General features: G+C 36.4%; 2 protein-coding genes across 4 annotated transcripts; one reads left to right on the top strand and one right to left on the bottom strand.

The window, feature by feature from the left end:
- Positions 1–3,566: 3,566 nt before the first annotated feature.
- LOC103945007 (regulator of nonsense transcripts UPF3) lies at positions 3,567–11,654 on the bottom strand. 2 transcript variants are annotated; one of them, XM_048587358.1, is made up of 12 exons: positions 11,239–11,654; positions 10,444–10,550; positions 9,996–10,091; positions 9,772–9,870; positions 9,561–9,640; positions 9,280–9,393; positions 8,151–8,313; positions 7,384–7,454; positions 6,430–6,877; positions 5,478–5,587; positions 5,312–5,372; positions 3,567–4,259 (listed from the first exon to the last, which is right to left on the bottom strand). In XM_048587358.1, the coding sequence occupies exons 1-11, from the start codon at positions 11,379–11,381 to the stop codon at positions 5,334–5,336; spliced, it is 1,470 nt and encodes a 489-aa protein (XP_048443315.1). In that variant the 5' UTR covers positions 11,382–11,654; the 3' UTR covers positions 3,567–4,259; positions 5,312–5,333. The 2 variants fall into 2 exon arrangements, with proteins under 2 accessions (XP_048443315.1, XP_018502389.2); XM_018646873.2 differs by having other exon boundaries at positions 8,151–8,295.
- A 1,162-nt stretch (positions 11,655–12,816) lies between these two features.
- On the top strand, positions 12,817–18,572 carry LOC103945008 (KH domain-containing protein At1g09660/At1g09670). 2 transcript variants are annotated; one of them, XR_007259572.1, is made up of 9 exons: positions 12,817–12,977; positions 13,218–13,328; positions 15,000–15,085; positions 15,260–15,399; positions 15,867–16,001; positions 16,089–16,205; positions 17,221–17,364; positions 17,440–17,794; positions 18,291–18,572. XR_007259572.1 is itself a non-coding variant. In XM_009355515.3 (8 exons), exons 2-8 carry the CDS (start codon positions 13,231–13,233, stop codon positions 17,596–17,598), a joined length of 879 nt encoding a protein of 292 aa, XP_009353790.2. In that variant the 5' UTR covers positions 12,817–12,977; positions 13,218–13,230; the 3' UTR covers positions 17,599–18,021. The 2 variants fall into 2 exon arrangements, 1 of the variants encoding a protein (XP_009353790.2); XM_009355515.3 differs by lacking the exon at positions 18,291–18,572 and having other exon boundaries at positions 17,440–18,021.
- Positions 18,573–19,625: the final 1,053 nt, after the last annotated feature.

Here is a 19,625-nt window from a genome sequence, read left to right as displayed (position 1 = left end):
TTGTCTTCTGTCGATTATTATTACGGTCTATTAATATTTAATTTCACTTATAAATTACAAGTACTGAGTCTTAAACTTTTGTAAGAAGGTGGTAGCAGGGAATTTTTCGCAATAGGCGAAAGTATGACAGAGCAATGCTACGTAGAGATGGAAAGCTTACGTGTCGTAAATTTTTTTTCCTGAAGAAGAAGCAATGACTATATCTTGGGAAGAAGCATCGGTTGACTTTGTGCCAACAACTATGTTTGAATCTTCTGTGTTATATGTTTTCTGTTTAATGTATTCTACAATGAAAATGTGTCTTCATAAATTTGAAAATTCTTGTTTGCAAGAGCGCACTATTAGCCCGAAGCAATTGAGCTTGGTATCGATTTTTTATTTTTTTAAGTTCTCTTGAGTTAGGTTCGATTGAGTTCAAAAAAAAATTGAACAATTCAAGCTTGAGCAAAGTGATATTCAGTTTTACTCGACTTATTAACAACCATAGTCTTACATTACAAATTTAATTTGTCTAATATATTTTTAAATGGAAAAATGAAAAACTGTTTTTGCCCTTCATATTTGTAATTTTTTTTTTCTGTACGTTGTAGCTGGCATGTTAAGAGGAAATGGTCTTTAGAAAAAATCTTATCGGAGTAAAATCACATGAAATAAATACCGGTGAAGAAAAGAGGCCATACATGTTGATAAAAACATCATTACTCAATAGTTACATAATCATCGTAGATACAATTCTTCAATCATAAAGGTCCCACGCTTAAATCAAATGTTTGAAAAAAATCTCGAATTCAAATATTCCGGCAACTTAAAATTACTTCAAGACTAACTGAATGAACCAAAAATGACTTTTCAAGGACTAAATCTCAAACAATTAGGATAAGTCCCAAGAAGAGGCCCACAAGGCAAACTACTTGAAAAAGCATGCCCTAAAAGTCAATCATCTAAAGGACTTTTATGGACAGCATGCAAACGTATCTCTCCGCGTCCCCTTACCTTCATCCAAGGCAAACGAACGTAGAAGAAGACAGACATGTACTTTGACTTCACACTCCGCGTCTTATCATGTTGAAATTATAATTTTTCGATTATTTCGATCCTGTGTGATAATTATTTCGTTTTCAGCAGGCATCCCAATATCAAAATCCATCCAAAAAATTGTTTCCGAAACAGTCATTTTAAGCAGCCTCAAATTTTCATTTCAAATTCCAATGGCATCAAGAAGTTCGGAGTTGAGACACAGAAACTAGTGAGTTGGCTACAATCGCACCACTAGCAGCAACCGCAGCGACTCCGATGCCGGGAAATATAGAATCTCCACAACAAGATATAGCTGAGGGATGGAAGTTGAAGGCCCCGGGAAAGAGTCTTTACCGGCGGGCTTGTATTGCTGGTCAATCCGTTCCTTGGTTCCTTCGAAGAAACCTCTGGTGTCAATGGAGATCAGACTAACTTCACCTCGCATTTCTCTCGATCGGCCAAAGCCAGCACCATGCCGCACGCTCCACGGTTCTCCACATAACATAAATTACAAGTGATTAATCATAAGCAATGCAGTAAATTAATACGTATTTGGAAGGAACTGTGGAACATGTCCTAGTGTTTGTTTATTTTCTTGTAAATCAGATCATGATATGGTACTCAGAAACATGATGACATGTTACTTATGCTACGTTTCACTTGTCTCAGCAGATCAATAAAGTTTTGAGAAACCATAACGGAAACGAATTTGATCTGTTAATTTATACACTATCAGCATGCTTGCTGGGTTTGTTAATTTCTGCAGCTTCATACCCTCTCATGTTTGGTCGCAAGATTGAATGAATCAACGATCAATCAAGGAACATAGACAAGCAAGGAGTGTAAGTGAAGAAAATGGGAGTGTGAAAATCATTTTCCTTCGAGCTTACGCGTTCTTGGGAGAATGCAAATAGTATGAACCTTAATACTTCCAGCTGTGATTTAAATAAACCTGATACCGTAAGCATCTTTTAGCAATAAAGCCAGTAATTATTTCAAGCGAAGAAATTGAAGCTACCAAACAATCACAACTGCATGCAGTCCTTAATTTGACACGGCACAAGAAGATTGTTGATAGTATAGACAGTTTAGTCCCAGCTTTTTCTGTATGTGCGGCTGAGGCCTGTGCTTCACTGACTGCGGTCCACCACCTCCTCCTCCTACCATGGTGGCTGCGCTTGGTGCAGATGTTTTATTCTGTTGTGCCGCGGTAATTGGCAGCTGCTGCTGGTGAGACAAGACACTTCCATTGTCAACAGTTGTGGTAATAATATCATGGATGATTGTCCTTGATCTGCTCATCCTTTCTCTGAGCATGCTCTTCCGAACGAAGTATTTCTGTGCGTGGCTTGCAACTTGGGCTGGAGCGAGTCTCGGAAATCACAGAGTTTCTTGATATGCTTTCCCAATCCCCCTCTCCAAACTTTTTAAGTGAAGAACGTGGTACAAAATTTTATTTGAAAATAGAACTGAAGAGACACTAAAAAAAAACCAAACCGACGACAATTAAGACTTTCTCCGAAATGATTCATTTGTGAATGTCAAAGTGCACGATCTTCAAAAAAATAAAAATAAAATAAAATAAAAAAAAACTAAAAACTATGTTGCATGCAGAAAGATTCATGTTGCCACATTATCATGCATTTTCTGAATCCGACTTGACCTAATTCTGCATTTTTATCATTTTTCTCTCATGAAAGGAAAACTTACCTACATTTGGAATGTCGGTTTTGTTGAGGAAGCAATAAATAATAAAAATCTTACTAGGGTAGGAATAGTTTTCACTCTTTTTTTGTCGAACTCGACATGTTTAGGCTAGGATTTCTTGGTGACGCTAGAGAACGTGAAAAATGATGAGGAGTCACTTTTATTCCCTCTAAGGCTGCGACGTAGGGTTTGTTAATTTCTGCAGCTTCACAGTCCCAATTGGCTTTGATCGTTATAGAGACGTATTATTAACAAATCCGTGTATGTATTTAGTCCTACAGGATGTACGTAGTTCAGTTTGTATACTTCTCTAAGCCTGAATGATATGAGTGTTTGAAAGTGAAGTCCTCACCAAAAATGCTTATGATAAATGACTTCAATGTTTAATAGAAGCGTTTTACTATATCTACAAGGCTTCTGAGCGTAAGTGCTTTTTGAAAAAGCAAACCTGAACATAAATGTTTCTACTTTCTAGTGTTTTTACTGTTTCATATATATAGCTCCGCAAACTCGAAATCCCTATAGCTACAACATGCATACATAGGATTTGAAATATACAATTCCAATCATCAACGTTGCATTCCAACTCTCTGCCATCACGCATGCCCTAAAGCTCCCTTGGCCCAGTGGTCGGTCTTCACCGGGCACTTGCCTTGGCAAGAATGGACCACTGGAAGCCATTTTTTGAGTTTTTTCCCCAACGGTACAACGAGAGATGGCAACACAAACTACATTCCAGTAATTAAAGCACAAACTACAGAAACCTGTATTCAATATAACAGCAGATATATATATATATATCTATAGAGAGAGAGAGAGAGAGAGAGAGAGAGAGAGAGAGAGAACACAAACTATGTTCTGGTAATTAAACACTACCACGACCTGTATACAATCTCACTCAGAGCGATGTCTCATCCGTTAAAACAAGGTGACACACCGACAAAACAGACTCCATCAATCAGTCACTCGCCCGGCCATCAACTGCAAAAGGGTATCGGCGAAAACCCCGGGGCCTTTACACAATACTAACTGGTTCCAGATGCTAGACTGCTAGCAACAAGGCAACAGCATACAAGAAATAATGAAACCATGAAGCTGTATATAGTGCTCCGCTTCTATATTTACAGTTTTACTAATGGATGACAACCATCTATAACATAGATATCCCGATAACCAGTGAAGGGCGACAATGACCGTCTGTAACTCTTCTGAGAGGAACCCATTGGTGGGGCACCGAGATGAAAACTGTGTTATATACTCTGATGACTTTTATTATTCTTCCTTTCCCCTCCTATTTCCATATCGTCACCACCAAACTTGGCAGTTTCTTCAAAACACATTATCTTTATATACCGGTTTCTTTATGGGTTTCCCAAAAGGAACATCTTTGCTGCCGAAGCTTTTTGTTTACACCTGGTAATCTGTCCGGCAAAAACGGACAGCTTCAGGGCGCTGCTATAGCCTCACTATGAAGGTTCTCTTTTTCTCCTTTTTTTGGTAATTAGCTCTCAAGGTTCAAGTAGCCACACATCACACTACAAAGTCACAAACAGAAACCAATTTAAGTCATTTATAAGAAGACAAATCCCCATTTAAGCCTTTTATCAGAAGCGTCGATTTCCTCTTTTCTCTATTTCTTGCAATATATACTAATCATGCATACATGGATTTCTTAATTACCCATCATACATGTAACACAATATCTATATGTTATTTTCAATGCTGGTAGATCATGCATGGATTCAACAATACTGCAGGAGGGAGAAGCGTCTGGAAAGAGAGAACTTCAAAATGAAATGCTAGGCTTTGATGGCAAACTAATGCAGTTGTGCACGCAGCAGTTCTAGAAAATGGTAGCATAGCTAGCAGTTTCCATAGTCAATATAAAAATAGCATCTTCGGCAGTGCTGGCAATAGTGATCGTCACAACATACCAATGCAAGTGAAAGACTCCGGGAATCTCAAATGAAAGCCATAAGAACAAAACAAGAAACTTCATATAGTGCATTAGGGTACCCCAATTCATAATAGATGACAATTGATCTCATTTAAATTTTAACTGTCCTGCTATGATTTACCACTCTTGATGGCTTGTACCATTGGTGTCCAAAAGAGTCATTATAACACACAAGAAATTTAATTTCTCAAAAATAGTTCATTAAACAGTTAATTCCCTACTTGCCGGTCACTAAACAATTGGAAGACTCAGAGAAATACCTAATTAATTTTTTTTTTTTTTTTATCAAAAGCAATAACTAATTAATTAAAAAGAATAAAAAAAGAGCCATCCGTATTGCAAATGAATCACATGTTAAGTTTTGATCTGTCTCGTGGTGTTTTACCTTTTACCTTCTACTTTCACTGCTCTACCTTTTAGAGGTCTATAATGCATATATTCCTACAACCTTAGTTAGTTTCTCTCTTATCATTAACTGGTATCACTCTTTTTCAATCGACTTGTATGGCCTTTTAGTGACTCCTATCAATTATCCATAGCATAGAAAATAATGAAAGCAGGATAATTTAGTTGATGATCAGAATAATTCAGATGATGTGGATATAAAACTGATCCAAAATAAGTGCTTACCAGTTTAAGAAAAAATAAATCCTTAGGAACCAGAACTCGACTTCTGAATCCACACTTGTTTCTGCAGACACATTAAAGTAAAAGTTTAAAAGCCTATTACAGAATGAGCAAAAGACAAGATAGTGAAAACAAGTAAAGCAGCATGCTAAAAACAGACTTCATGCACCTCGTGGGAGCCATAGCCTCTCTTCGAATGTTTTCCTTCACCTGCAACTGGGGAGCCATCAAGTTCCTTAACATGTTTTGCTCCACGGCGACCATGATGTTTATGAGAGCCTGCATTAAGTATTAGCATTTGTTATTACTACATTAAGAAAAATGCACCAAGCTCCTGCCTAGCTAAAGATGCATAAATAGATCGCGCAAATGCAGAGGTGCTTTAATGTGCAAAACATTTGCTAGTCATACAGAAACATCATTTAAAGTCATAAGAACCCAAATTTTGATCCCGGAATAATAATGGCATAAAACTGCCATTGCCTGTGTTTGGTCAAAATTTCAATAGCACCACAAAAATTTAGGCTTGAGAATATCACCTACATACAAAAGCTAATGTAACATACATATCACATGCATTGTACCCTATTACCTAAACCTCCCCCACATTATCCTGTGTTGGAAGTATTACAAGTGGAAATTTGACACAATCCAATCAGTCACTAGTCACTACAACAATTTATGAGTAAGCATGTAAGCTGCACAGCCTGCACCATATTTAGAAAGTGGGGCGCCCTTATTAACCTATATTTAACTAGTTTTTTATAGTCAAAATAGTAGATAATCGATCAAATAAACAGCATTTGAAGTTTCACAAAAAATTGTTCCTCTTCAATTTTACCAACATAGAGATGTTAGAATTTTTGTTCATAATTGCGTTTTTGGAACTTACGCAGATATCTAATAGCTGGGTTTTAAATTCCCACTTGTAGTATTTAATATAAGAACTCTACACAGGAATTTTTTTTATCATGAAAAATTATGCCTGATAAGCTCTTCAACGTTTCAACAATAGTATTTTCTTACCTATGTCCATATTATTTCAATTATTCATGGAAAGGAACATAAACATTGATGCACTGTAACCCGAAAACAAAGTTTTCTTTGAATAGGAATCGCACCTTCTGAAGAATCTAAAAGTGAGTGATCTGGTTGAAAAGCAGATGAGAAAGACTCATCACTTGCAGATGATCCATCTAAACGATTAAGAGGCGTCCATACACCACGATCAGGTCTGTCCTTATTTCTTGTCCGTTTCTCCTGCTTCTCACTATAAATATCATGCAAGTCATACCCAACTATCTTATGATCTGGAGCCCCATTTGTATCCTTTAAAATCAATTGCACATGTTGCGATCGAGGAAATTGTTTGTCCCTATCTGAACTCGAACTCTGGATTTGCTGCCCCGAGTGAATCCCAGAAGACTGACTTTGACGTGCCTCCTTGTTTAGAAGTATGCCCTTTATAATCCTTCCATTATCATGACGACGCGGGTTCTGATTCAGTGCAATTGAACCACCTATGTTTTTAGAATATGAACTCTGCTGCTGTGACATGTTTGGCGGCACCTGCACAAGGAGTGATAGACATGAACAGAAGTCAAAGAGACCACATCTCTCAGTGTGCATCTTCAACCAGTCTTAATACGCAAACAAAAGGTTGCACTTTGTGATATATTTGATGACCATTTTTCAGAAGCTAAATGTTTATTTTACATAACATAATGCTTAAAATATGCAAATTAATACATAGTTGCATCTAGATCTTTTCCACAGAAACATGCGCTCAATAAACAATATAATAGTATGTACATGCATGTCTTTACCACTACGGTATATGCACCTATAGCCACTATCACAACTGAATATAGCGTTAAATTATATCATGCTGTACAAAAAGTGCAACAAGTTAACTAGTATGTAAGTTTTAACTGGCATCATTTGGCATATTGATAGAACCACATAATAAAACATAAATAAGCCCTCCCGGCCCACCATTGAAAATTAATATATGTAGAGAAAAAGATAACCAATAGTAAATGAGATCAGGATCAAGCAGGAAGGAGGAGGTGTACATGAGATATCTCCTTCTCTTTCCCTTTCACAAGCAAGACTTTCTTTTTCCCAGCATCAGCACCAGAAACTCCTGAAATAGTGGTAAGTACTTAAAGATCAAAACTGAAACCAACTCACTGTCAGAAGAAAAAGGCATACCAGAATTCAGGAAACAACCGCAAAAGAAGGTTTTGGGGGTGGGGACATCAATAAAAGAAAATACCATACAACAATAACAATCCAGTACCTGAAAAGGGAATACAGACAATACTAAAAAGGGAACGATAGGAGGGAGGAAAAAACCTACAAACTCAAATGTGAAAGGATGCAAGGAAGAAGCTTGCAAATGCAGAACTGTTTCGATATTCTCCAACTAAAACTTATAACCATATCAAGCTAACATGAAAATTAATTGAAACAATGAAAATTACCAAAAAAAATTCTTAGCTATGAAAGCATTTTCTGCAACCAAATCAAGATTATAACCGAACTAAGACCAAAGTTCAAAACTCAATGAAATTTAAAACCTTAAATTCTGTAAATGACCAAAAGCACAATGTCCATTCCTAAAACTATAGTTCTGCAACATAATCACAAAATCACAAGAGCCATAAGAATGAAAGGGAAAAGAACTTTGACGTCAAAGTACATTTAAAAGAGCCATCAAAAGTGATAACTCCACTTCGCAGACGAATAAAACCAGTGAGTCATTACATGGGAGTGAAGGTACTAGGGGCAAACAATGCATAGTCGTCAGCAAATACTCTCAAACAATCAAACGACATACCACTATCTTCCAACAATTCAGTTCCAACTGCAGATGCCAAAGTGGCAGACTTCTTGGAAGGTTGCTGATCCTCGCGCTTGGGTACCAATATATGTGTTGACTTGTTTTTGTCACCGGTGTTCTTTCTAGCATCCCTCACAACATACCGCAAATCAGACAGACCCTATTAACAACCATAAACAAAATATTTGACATGCAATCAATTATAAATTACGAGACAAATACGGAACTAGGAACTGCAAAAATTGAAAAACTAAGAAAACACCATAGGCTGGCCAACTACAAGAAAACAGAATAATGCAAAACCCAATGAATAAGATGAAAATGGTCCAGCTGGAAGAGGATAAACCATGGATTCTACATTTAGTACGATACCTTTTAATACCAGAAGTAATGCAGAGAACCAACAAAATTATTCAAATTTTGGATATACAACCCATACCCAAAAGTTCAAAAAGCAATTACCCTTACAAGTTTCATCTCTTCTATTTTTTGAACAATGACATATGATAACAATAACATTGATCAAATATAATGACTAAAATGTTGCATATATGAGTACTAGCACTATTAAATTCATGGTATTATAGCTTTCAAAGAACATAAATAAAAAAGGGGGTTACCATTGCTGAAAGTATTTGTTCAATTCCTGGGGAACTCCAAAGGTTAAAAGTTGAGACATATCAACCCCTCAATTCGATTATATGGAAAAGTCTGGCCAATGCAAATGTCGAACTCCTAGTGAACCATTGTTAAACATAAATATCTACCAGCCTTCGTCATATTTGAACATGAAGGTAGAGTTTCACACAAGCACTGAGAAGAGAGATGATCTATAATTTGAAACTTATGACCATGTTAACCAGGATTTCCAAGATGATGTGGGGAATGAAAAGGATTCCAAAGAAGGTGGAGGTCGTGAATCACTGGGTGTTCTAGATCAACAGTTCTCAATTCCGATCAATCACTGGGTGTTCTAGATCAATAGTTCTCAATTCTGATCAATGGGAGGCTAAGAGTGAGATTTACCACTCAAACAGTTATTCAGGAAAAATATAACAGAATATATAGCGATTTCATAAACTGGAGTTCCCCTATGTGAACTTCATATGCATAAAAAAATAAGTACCATTGAGGCAGAATTCTTTTTCCTCTCAGAACCTCGTTTGGTCATAGGTAAAGTAGGACTTCGAGCAGATGATACACCAGCTCTTCTGCTTGCTTTACCATTAGACAGTAACCTCTGTCAACAAACAAGAAGTATGCTTAGAAAGTCATCAATCATTATCTAAAATTCAATTTTAACAGCTCCCAACAGCACTAAAATGCAATAATTGAAAATCATATTAAAATATGAATTTCCACTAATCAATTGTCTCCTAGTTTTCAGTAAAATAATCCATAAAATACCCGAGATCCGGCCTTGGCAGCCCTTTTTTGACGAACAAAGTCCATTAATGGTGTAACTATAGGAGCATCCTTTCCAGCACCTTTAAAAAATAAGAAAAGTGAACCATTTAAAAGAATGCACTATGAGAATTTTGAGTTTTCGGAATTTTCTTTGTTGTCTATAATTTCAAGCTCCAAGCTTATATTATATTAAGAGATCTGTCTGACTAACCAGATCGTTCTGCTTCTCTTCTCTCCAATTGTAACTCTGCACTTGGAAGATTCTCAGCAGGCTTTGCAATAAATTCAAGAAACTCCAGATACTCGGGATCTAGATGTTCATCAAGTAAATACTTGTACTTACTAACAGGAAAATGATTGTATATATAAGTCCACGTGCAACAAAACAAGCTGTCGAATTTTTATTTAAATGAATGTTAAATGTTAAATTATTACCTCTGAATATGGTTCCTTCACGACCATCCTTCTTAGACCAATGTTCTGGAACACGTTGTGATGGAGCATACTCAACAATAACTTTAAATTGATCACCTGAAAATGGAAAATAAATACGTTTAAATTCCATGTCTCATATAAAAATTGTGAAAGGTTCCCGAGACAAATAGAATATAAACAAAGACAAAAACATGAGAATGGCATGTTAAGTCTTCTAACAAAATTAAAAAATTCAGCGTTTATATTTCTTGAGCTGCAAGTAAAGCACAAGAAAAAACTTCCTTACCACCCTGAGTTTGGAGTGCGTCTTAGCAACAGAAAGAATAAATGTAATTTAAAAAACAAACATGCGCATAAGCTTAATAAAGATATATTTCAACAAGACTTCCACTTCCAGCAAGAGAATTTATGTGTATGATAAATCCGCAAATGCATGCTCAAACAGTACCCTTCTCATTAACAAACAGATGACCGTCAAAGAATTCAGCAAACTCGAATACATCCTCTGGCCTCTTCAAATCAATGTAGGCTCTAGAATATGACTGATTCTTTTGGCTGAAAAATTAATTCAAGAAAAGAAAATTAGCTAATCTTCTATCCAGCCGAACATTCAAAGTTTCAAACACTTGATGCTCAAATGTGGCTAGTCATTATGCTATTACAATTACAATTTAAGCCATGAAAGGAAGTTTCAACATTAGAAGAAGGAGCACAGAATTATCAAATAAAAGTAGGAAACAAAGCCACAGAAACAAGCAACAGCCGGAATAAAGGATTCTTGAGATACCACCAATACTGGAAACATTTCCTTAGACTAAAATATAAATGCAAGAACCTGGAGATGACACAGTAGCTATGAAAAACTATGCAATCCGAACCATGCAAACTGAAATGTGAAAAATCTTAAACAGATAATGGTAACAATAAAATTTCTGACTTTGCAATATATTACATTCATCAATGACCTTCAAGAGCACAAAATAGAAGGTCAAAAGACATATTCCAATTGCAAATCCATGTTAAAGACGATCACAGGAGCGATCAGAGGAACCCACCCAACATTCCCATCCGATACAAAGTCCACATTCCAAGTAGCATGAACCTATGGTACTTAATTTCTACGGAATAATTATGCTAACCCATCAACAAAATGACGAAAACAAAGCCAAACCGACACGTAAAACAGCAAAAGAAGTTGTATTTCAAGTAAAACCAATAAAAAAATTTGACAGCAACCCCTAACCTCTTCTTGCCCGGACGAAAAGCGACCCAACTGTAGCGGCCAGCAAAGAAACCGTCGATTTGTTCCACAAGCGCAGCTTGCGAAATCGAAGGCGGCAAGTGTCGCAGCACCACCTTTGTACGATCCAACTGGCCCTTCATCATCTCCCCTTCCAAAAACTAAAAACCCTAGAAACCAACTAAAAGCTTCGCAGCAGACTCGAGCGATTTTCGCAAATTGCTTCGAAAATACACGAAAAATTGTCCGTTAAACTACATCTTCTTGGCTTCTGAAGAACCCTAATTCTCAATTGAAAGCCCAAATTCACCAATCGCCATGCACGGAAAAGCTACAGACGCAAGAGTGAGTTGGAAACGGTTGCGTTTTGCGCTTTCAGGCGTCCTCCCCCTCTCCTCTGTCCTTCTCTCTGGGTTTTGTGCGAAGAAGTCATATATGTATGCATACGTGGGCGTGTTGGCGCGTGACATATGGAAGTAATAACGTAGGACGCACCGTTTAGACTCCTAATTTTACGGGGAGGTTTCGGTTTATTTTTTTATTTCTATTTTTTTAACAAACGATATTTTTTACATTAAAAAGATGAGAAAATTGTTTCGGTTTTATTCAGTTTTTAGCAAAACCGAAAACAAAACCATCTTCAACACTTCAACTTAAAAACCTCCAACTTCTAGTAATTTGCTTATGCTCGGAGGGAATAGCCTTCTATAGTTAAGGGTACGTTTTGCCTATTTTGGTTCAGTTTAATTTTTAAACAACTAAATTGAAACCGAACTAATAAATTTCAATTTGGTTCAGTTCTTCAATTTCAGTTTGGTTTTATTTCAATTTGGTAAAGATTATCATTACTATACTCACTTCTACTCATTTCTCTTTATCATTTTTTGTTTAGTTTTGTAACAATAATGCGTTAAAATAAGATACAAATATGCAATTGGTTTGGAAAAAATTGAGAGTATTAAATATTTGGAAAATTTGAGAGAAATTACGATATAATTATGTATTTAACAAGTATTGGAGCTTGAATTCGAAACTAAGTAAAATATTAATGTGTCACTTAGTACTATGATCTAATGGTATTCATTTTCACCTGTAAGTAATCATATCCACATTATTGCTAACTCATTATGAAGCAAAACTCATCTGTTTTAGTACAAATAATATTGTTTATTCTAAAAAAAATAAAAGTGATTAGTTGTATAAAGAATAAGTTGAGTAAGTAAGACATTTAATATTAGTTCTTGTTAATATCAAATTAAATTAAATATGCTCTAAGTGATTACCAAAAAAAAATATGCTCTAAGTGTGCGGGAAAGAACAATTCAAGTATTATAATACAAGTGCTTAGGTTTACTTTCAACACTCTATTTTTTTAGAGTGTCATTGCAATTATATTATGACGCTAATATATCGAGCCGTCTTTCCAGGAGATTAAAAAAATCTCACCCAAGTCCGAGGTTTTTAAACCATGCTAACCCCAACGTGCGGCAGCGGATCAGGTGGGCGGCACAACAAAAATAATACAGCAGTGGCCCAAAAAAAAAAAAAAAAAAAAAACGGAAAACTAAAACGAGTGAGATTTGATTGAATATAATAAATACAAGGAAGGGATCATTGAGACTGGTGGTGTAGTAGGGATTGCCTCTTTGTTCACTCTCTCGCACCAACCCCCACCTCCAATAAGGGGCAGAAAAGATTTGAATCTCTTTGCCCCCACCTCCCTCGTCTCTCCTTTCCGTCCGGTAAGCCTCTCTCTCTGTAAGTACATGGTATTTTTTTTCTTGCTGGGTTGTGTGTTGTTCTATTGGGTGCTGCGTGTTTTCTTCCAAGTGGGTTCAATTTTCTTGTGAAGGTATTGCTTTATCGGTGTTTTTCTCGACTGGGTTTTGCTCATTTGACCTTTATATAGTGATATGCCATTTTTTCTGCGTTTTCTGAAGTGGTTTTGTTCATTTCTGTTGTGGGTTCTTTGATATGTACAGTAGTCCCTGTGGTATGGGGGAGAGAATCCCTCCTGGAAGTTACTTCCAGTACCCACCTCCTGGAGTCCATGCTTCTCCACGCAGGTCTTCTCTCCCTGCAGACCGAGAGAGGTCAGTAATTTGCTTAATATTTTATGTTTTACCTGTTAATTCGATCTCATTTCGGTTCCTTGTTGATAGTTTATCAGTGATATATGTAGCTGGTGGTTCCATACTTGACGTTTTCTGTCGGTGTGAGTGGTGGTTTTATCATTATATATCGATGGCTGTTCTATTCATTTTGTCTTTCATAGAAAATACTTTAGTTTTCAAGGGATTATGTGTTTTATCCCATATATGTGGCTGTCCTATGCTTTTCTGATGTATTTGGGTTTCAGTCCTTATATTTCCTCTAGTATCTTTAGTAGGATTAAGATAGTACTGCTCTATGAACTTTCGAGTCCTCGAGCATGCCCCATGAGTTTTTGGGAGTTAATTACATAAACCTCACATTTGATTTTCAGTTTCAGATGGAAAAATATTTAAAGGGAGCTAGTAAATGATTTCATATTTGGGAGATTGTTATTGCAGATTTCACTTTACCTTGTAATTTAACTACTTTTTTTTCTTCCTGAAATGTGATAAATTATATCTAGATTGCCGGTTTCTTTTACTGTTCAAGATAAAATGTTTATGTTTTTATAGATATGTCTTGTGAAGGAATTTCGGACTTTATTTGAAGTAGAAATATTGTTTAAATGCCATAAATAGTCAATTTGTTTTACCAATCAAGAAAAAAATTGATTGCTACTTTCGTACGTGCGTTTGGGAAGTTGATTTTGATACATATCATACAAAATTGACCTTTTTTTTTTTTTAATTGCCATTAATTGATCTATATAGCCAGCGAACCACACTGAATATCAAACAAAGTAATCCTCAGGAACTTGTTACCATGGATAAGCTTCAATGGGTAATGTTAGTGCTTGCAAATTGGGATTTAACCAGAAAAGTTCTTATTTCACTTCACATCTGCCGCTTTCATATCATACATTGTGCTCTTCTAAATATTGAATCAAAGCATAAAAGGAAAAAGACAAACCCACTCATTCTTTTGATGCGATCATGCTCTTCAGTGGAAAAGTGTGGTTAGCATGGCAGGTGAAAGTCGTGAGACATAGTTTTAAACCTACTTTCATGCTCACCTGCTTTTTCTCTGATCTTTTAAGTGGAACCCAAATCACTGCCGTTGTTATGCTTATTGCCGTTGTTATGCTCACCTGCTTTTTTACTGTTGGGAGGGAGTGGAGTTTGGGGACAAATTTCAATCAGTCTTTATTGTGGACTTCAGACTGTTCAAAGTTCAGAGAAACTCTTCTTTTTGCTTTGCTGTTCCTTTACAGGCTGGAGGGGCTGCTTTTATCCTTTTAGTCTTATTAATGTTCTTTATTATGTTAGCTTCCAAGTCATCTTGTCCATTGTAATGATGTTCGTACTTTTCTCGATCACTGATGCACATCTCACTTCATGCATACAAGTGAAGATGAAGTGACGATGTTTGAGCATGTTGCTCATTCCCTTTGAAATCGTGACCATTTTCCAGTAATACTTCAATTGAGTTCGTAAAAACAATCATTCAAACAACGTTGTGATTTCTGCATATATGATATAGCATGAATATTCTTTCTTGAATTACATTAATACACTTCACTTTTGGAATGTCGACTAGTAGGGTGCACTACGCAATACTGCTTTTCGAAGTATGCTAGGAGTTGACACATGATTTGGCTGGTGTAATGGCAGATATTTGGCTGAACTACTGGCAGAGAAGCAAAAGTTGGGACCATTCCTGCAAATATTTCCCCTATGTAGCAGACTTCTAAATCATGGTCAGATGAAATTTCTATCTAATGTTTTTCCCCTATGTAGCCGCTTCTAAATTTTATGTCACATTAAATTTTGTTCTCTCTTGTGAACTAACTTTTTTTGTTGTTGAAAATAAGTTTTGACCACCCTTTTATCTTTTAACCCATAAACAATATACTTTTTTGATGCCATGACAGAGATCAGACGAGTATCAGGCTTCAATCAAACTCTCGCAGATCATGAGAGATTTGAGCATGACAGTCCATTTAGGTCATCAAGTCAAAATGCGAATGGTCGACCAATGGATTTGGAGGGATGGCCAGGAATACACATGGAGGTAATGCTAGTTATAGATGTAGGCTATGTGTACTTTGTAATTTGTTTGACTTTTTTACCATACTTGTTGTGGCTTGAATTCAATATCATTGTTTAATTTTTTTTTATTTTTTTTTTTCCCAGAGTATTAGAAGCATAAAAGGGCGTAGTATTTTCTTGCATGTGTGACAGTATAACCTTCATTTCTTGAAATGTAAGATGAGATTTTGAATTTTTATGCATGTTTGAGAAGCCTGTGAGAGACGATGCCAGAGCTGTGGTCCAGTTTGTAATGTTTTGGTGGCCATCCAAGCCAAATTCCAATATGTTACTGTTGGAACAACTCCACCATTTGTATTCAATCATCTACCTGTAGCTGAATAAAACTCTTTGATGGTGTATGATTTAGTGGGAAGAGAGTTTAGGTTTTGCTCATGTCTTATGTTGTTTGTATGTGTGAATCTTCATTCATGATAATTTCTCCTATAGGACAATGGACATATCCAGAGAATGGCCCCGTTCCAATCTCCTTCTATGGGCTGGCCTGGGGCGCAAGGAATTCCAGCCACCCCTATTGTAAAGAGAGTTATTAGACTTGATGTTCCAGTTGACAAATATCCACATGTAAGAAAGGAAGGGGTTATGATTTGTATAGAGTTTATTTTCAACCTTTTTGTTTTAATTAACAATTTTTCACTCCAAACTTGGCAGTACAATTTTGTTGGCCGAATTTTGGGACCACGTGGGAACTCCTTAAAAAGAGTTGAAGCCATGACAGAGTGTAGGGTGTACATCCGAGGCCGGGGCTCTGTGAAGGATTCTGTAAAGGTAGTGTTAATATTTTTTGGAGTAGTTAGTTGGCAATGGCATGGTTGCATGAAAATTTAAGTCTAAATTTGCTCATCCATATTTGTTTTAGAGGCATCAATCCATGCATTTTACAAAAGGATTTTTTTTTTTTTTTTTTTTTTTTTTTTTTTTTTTCTGATTTACGGTGGAGTTTGGCTCATTAAAACTAAGTTCGTAGATATCTTATGTTTTGTCTGCCACCTGCAAACTTCTAAACAAGGACATGTCAAATTGTAGGTGATGGCATAGACGACTCTTGTCCATGTTCATCTAGTGTCGATGTGTGTTTCCTTTTTAGTTTTTACGTATTTCAATGCTAACAATGCTCATGAAGTTTTCAAATATGGGAATCCTAGCGAATCAATTAGAAACTTAGACATAATTTTTTGTTCTGAATACAGTTGTCCTTAGATATATTGCATTGTTGTTTTGGTAGGTTAGATTTATATATTTATTTATGTTGGTTGAAGTAAAAGGATAGTGCAGTGAAACCTCGTCATAGTGACACTCTATATTGTAATAATCTCCATTTAATCATGAAAAATGTTTGTACTGTAAATCACTGCAAACAGCTTGATCTATCGAAAATGATGTAGATGGAGGTAGCTAGGAAGTTACTGATTTTCTTATCATCCTCAACTGGGATTGTAACTGATTATTCTTTATTCTTTTGTTATCCTTTTATCTTCGGCTGGGGTTTTACCTGATTACTCTTGTATATCTTATCTTGAATTCGCTTGCCTAACCTTTTATCCTTACATTTTTGTGGTCTCAATATTTGAATGACAAATAAGTTGGACATTTTCTGAATGGCATTGTGTACTAAAAATGGAAGGCGGAGTATCGATTTTCAAACTTCATTGAAGAGTTATTTGTTTGAAAAATACTCATGTATCCTTGTCAAATTTTAGGTTTCAGTGATATCATTTGGCTCCTTACATATTTGTACGGATTCTGATTTTCATGATGCGCCGTGTACATTGTTTTTATTCAGGAAGAGAAATTAAAAGATAAGCCTGGATATGAACATCTTAATGAGCCGTTGCACGTGTTGGTGGAGGCTGAATTTCCGGAGGATATAATCAACGCTCGGTTGGATCATGCGGTGGCAATACTAGAGAACCTTCTGAAGCCTGTGGTATGAATAGTATCGATCATGTAGTTTTGACTCTTAATTCATTTTCTTGGACAAGTTTTAACCCGTCTCTTGCAGGACGAGTCCTTCGATCACTATAAGAAGCAACAACTCAGAGAATTGGCTATGCTAAACGGTACACTGAGGGAAGAGAGCCCTAGTATGAGCCCAAGTCTAAGCCCGAGCCTGTCGCCCTTCAACAGTACAGGGATGAAGCGAGCCAAGACAGGAAAATAATAAAATCCTCAAAATATGCTGATCACGAGTAGTTTAATCACAGAAACTTTCACATCTGACTTGTCGAAGTTTTGACTTCCAACACATTGGGAGGCATTATTGACAAACTGATGAACTGATTTCGAGCCCTTCTTCCGGCCTCTCAGATGGGTCAACAGCTTCACTAGTTCCATGCGACATGCCTTCAACGTCCACGGTAATATATTCTTTCGTGTGTTATCCCATTGATAGCGAACACATTACTATTCTTTAGTTATATTGTAGCTTATAGCCTCTAGCTTGTAGGCCGTCGTTTGAATCTTTCTGTGATCATATTCCAGCATCTTGTACTAGGCAAAATGCTACTCATTGACTAGTTTTAATTTTGTTTTTGTATGCATATGTTGTGCAATTGTTTGCAATAAAAATAAAAAGTTCAGATGAGTTTCTAATTAGTGTCACTCTGTTTTGGCTTCACTGTATTCACTTTTCCCCGTTAGCTTTGTCATTTGTCAACGTTACATTGCAAGTGGTGGATTATTTTGATTGATATAACTTTTTTTTTTCAACCCACTGTGTCTCGAGTTTAAACTCTTCTTTTTTCTTAGTGTAGCTTATGTTAGTGATATCATTTGTGATAAAAGTACGTTTCATTTATGTTAATTGTTAAGGAATAGAATGAAATTTATACAACAAATGACGCTTTACCGCAGTGGCCAAGCAAGTGCACTATGGTGCAGGTTCGATCCCTAGGGAATCCCTTCTCCCCCGACAACCAACTACATAACTCACTAACGGTATTGTTCGAAAAAAAAAAGAAAAAAAAAAGGAATGAAGTTCATACATATTTACTTGAAATGGGAAGAGAGAACGAGAATTGAATAAAGTATTTCACCTAATCAGTCCAATTCATGGGTTTTCTAAGTATTTAAATTATGGTTTGTAATGTCGAATCCATTTGTCCTTTTCGCGGCTAATAAAGTAGGACCCACCAACACATTTGAGTCTCATCTCAAAAACCACAACGCTAATTGCAAACCAAACCTTCCATTATTTCATATGAACACAACCTGTTCACATATGTGCTACTGTGACGCCCATCTACAACACACGAAACAACGGACTCCACTTTTCTTTCGGGTGCTCATCAAGCATCGTTGGAAGTAGTGTTCGGTCACAGAAACAGGGTTTTGAAATAACAGTTCCGGCACCTTCTTCGATCTTTACTTTAAAGACAAGGCAATATAAGTTTAGAGATACCTTAAAGATCATAAGACATAGAAAGGGAGAGACTGGAGTGAGCAGGAGGAAACATCAAGACAATTATATATGAGTTCTAAAACAGAAATTACGGGTTCGAAGGTCCTACATGGACATTCACAGCTCACTCCCAAACTTAAACAGCAAAATTCTACAACCCGTTCAAAAAGTTCAAGAACGAACCACAACTGAATGATCGTTCCTAAAGTAAAGGCAGCATAAGCCCCAAATTTTGGGTGAAGAACAGATACGACACACATAATGCATTGCTAAAACATGGACAACTGCGCCGGTAATAATTCAAAAATAATAAAAAGATATCTCCACGTTATAAATACTTGGCTCCAACCTGCCTAGTATCTGATTTCGCCTACAAGTAAACAGGATCATCATGGAACTCATGAAATGATAGCACGTAAAGCTTACCACTGTGCTGGTAAGTGGCAAATCACCTGTAAGATAAACAGATTTGCCCGAAATCTTGTAATATCAAATTTTTCTAAAAGCAGATCAACATGAAAATCAAACAATGACAAAAAGAAAACAAGTAGCTTTGAAACATTAGAAATGATACCACTATCTAGATTCAGATGACTAAGTTCTCAATATTTTTTGTATTGAGAAAGACAGCCTGACCCTGCAAATTGTATTGCCGTCATTTTCATATAACCTCGACAATGAACCCTTCAAAAGTTAACCAATTGAATACAGATGGCACTAATGGCTTACTAGACTTACAGTTGGCTTAAACTATATCAAGATTCAGACAACTTACTAAGACTTTGATG

The sequence above is a fragment of a genome, unplaced genomic scaffold (genome assembly GCF_019419815.1).
Source record: "Pyrus x bretschneideri cultivar Hongxiangsu unplaced genomic scaffold, Pyrus_bretschneideri_v1 Contig265, whole genome shotgun sequence".
NCBI classification, from domain to species: Eukaryota; Viridiplantae; Streptophyta; class Magnoliopsida; order Rosales; family Rosaceae; genus Pyrus; species Pyrus x bretschneideri.
The sequence above is the reverse complement of the archived record's forward strand: the minus strand, read 5'-3'. Positions and strand labels throughout refer to the sequence as shown.

Bases quoted from the DNA above. Each gene is read 5' to 3' on its own strand.
- LOC103945007 (XM_048587358.1), bottom strand. From the start codon at position 11,381: ATGATGAAGGGCCAGTTGGATCGTACAAAGGTGGTGCTGCGACACTTG. The intron at 9,394-9,560 runs GTATTTTATGGA...GTTTGTTGACAG, and splicing joins CTGCCAAGGCCGGATCTCGG to AGGTTACTGTCTAATGGTAA. The intron at 7,455-8,150 runs GTATGTCGTTTG...CCACTATTTCAG, and splicing joins TGAATTGTTGGAAGATAGTG to GAGTTTCTGGTGCTGATGCT.
- LOC103945008 (XM_009355515.3), top strand. From the start codon at position 13,231: ATGGGGGAGAGAATCCCTCCTGGAAGTTACTTCCAGTACCCACCTCCT. The intron at 15,400-15,866 runs GTAATGCTAGTT...TTTCTCCTATAG, and splicing joins GGCCAGGAATACACATGGAG to GACAATGGACATATCCAGAG. The intron at 17,365-17,439 runs GTATGAATAGTA...CGTCTCTTGCAG, and splicing joins AGAACCTTCTGAAGCCTGTG to GACGAGTCCTTCGATCACTA.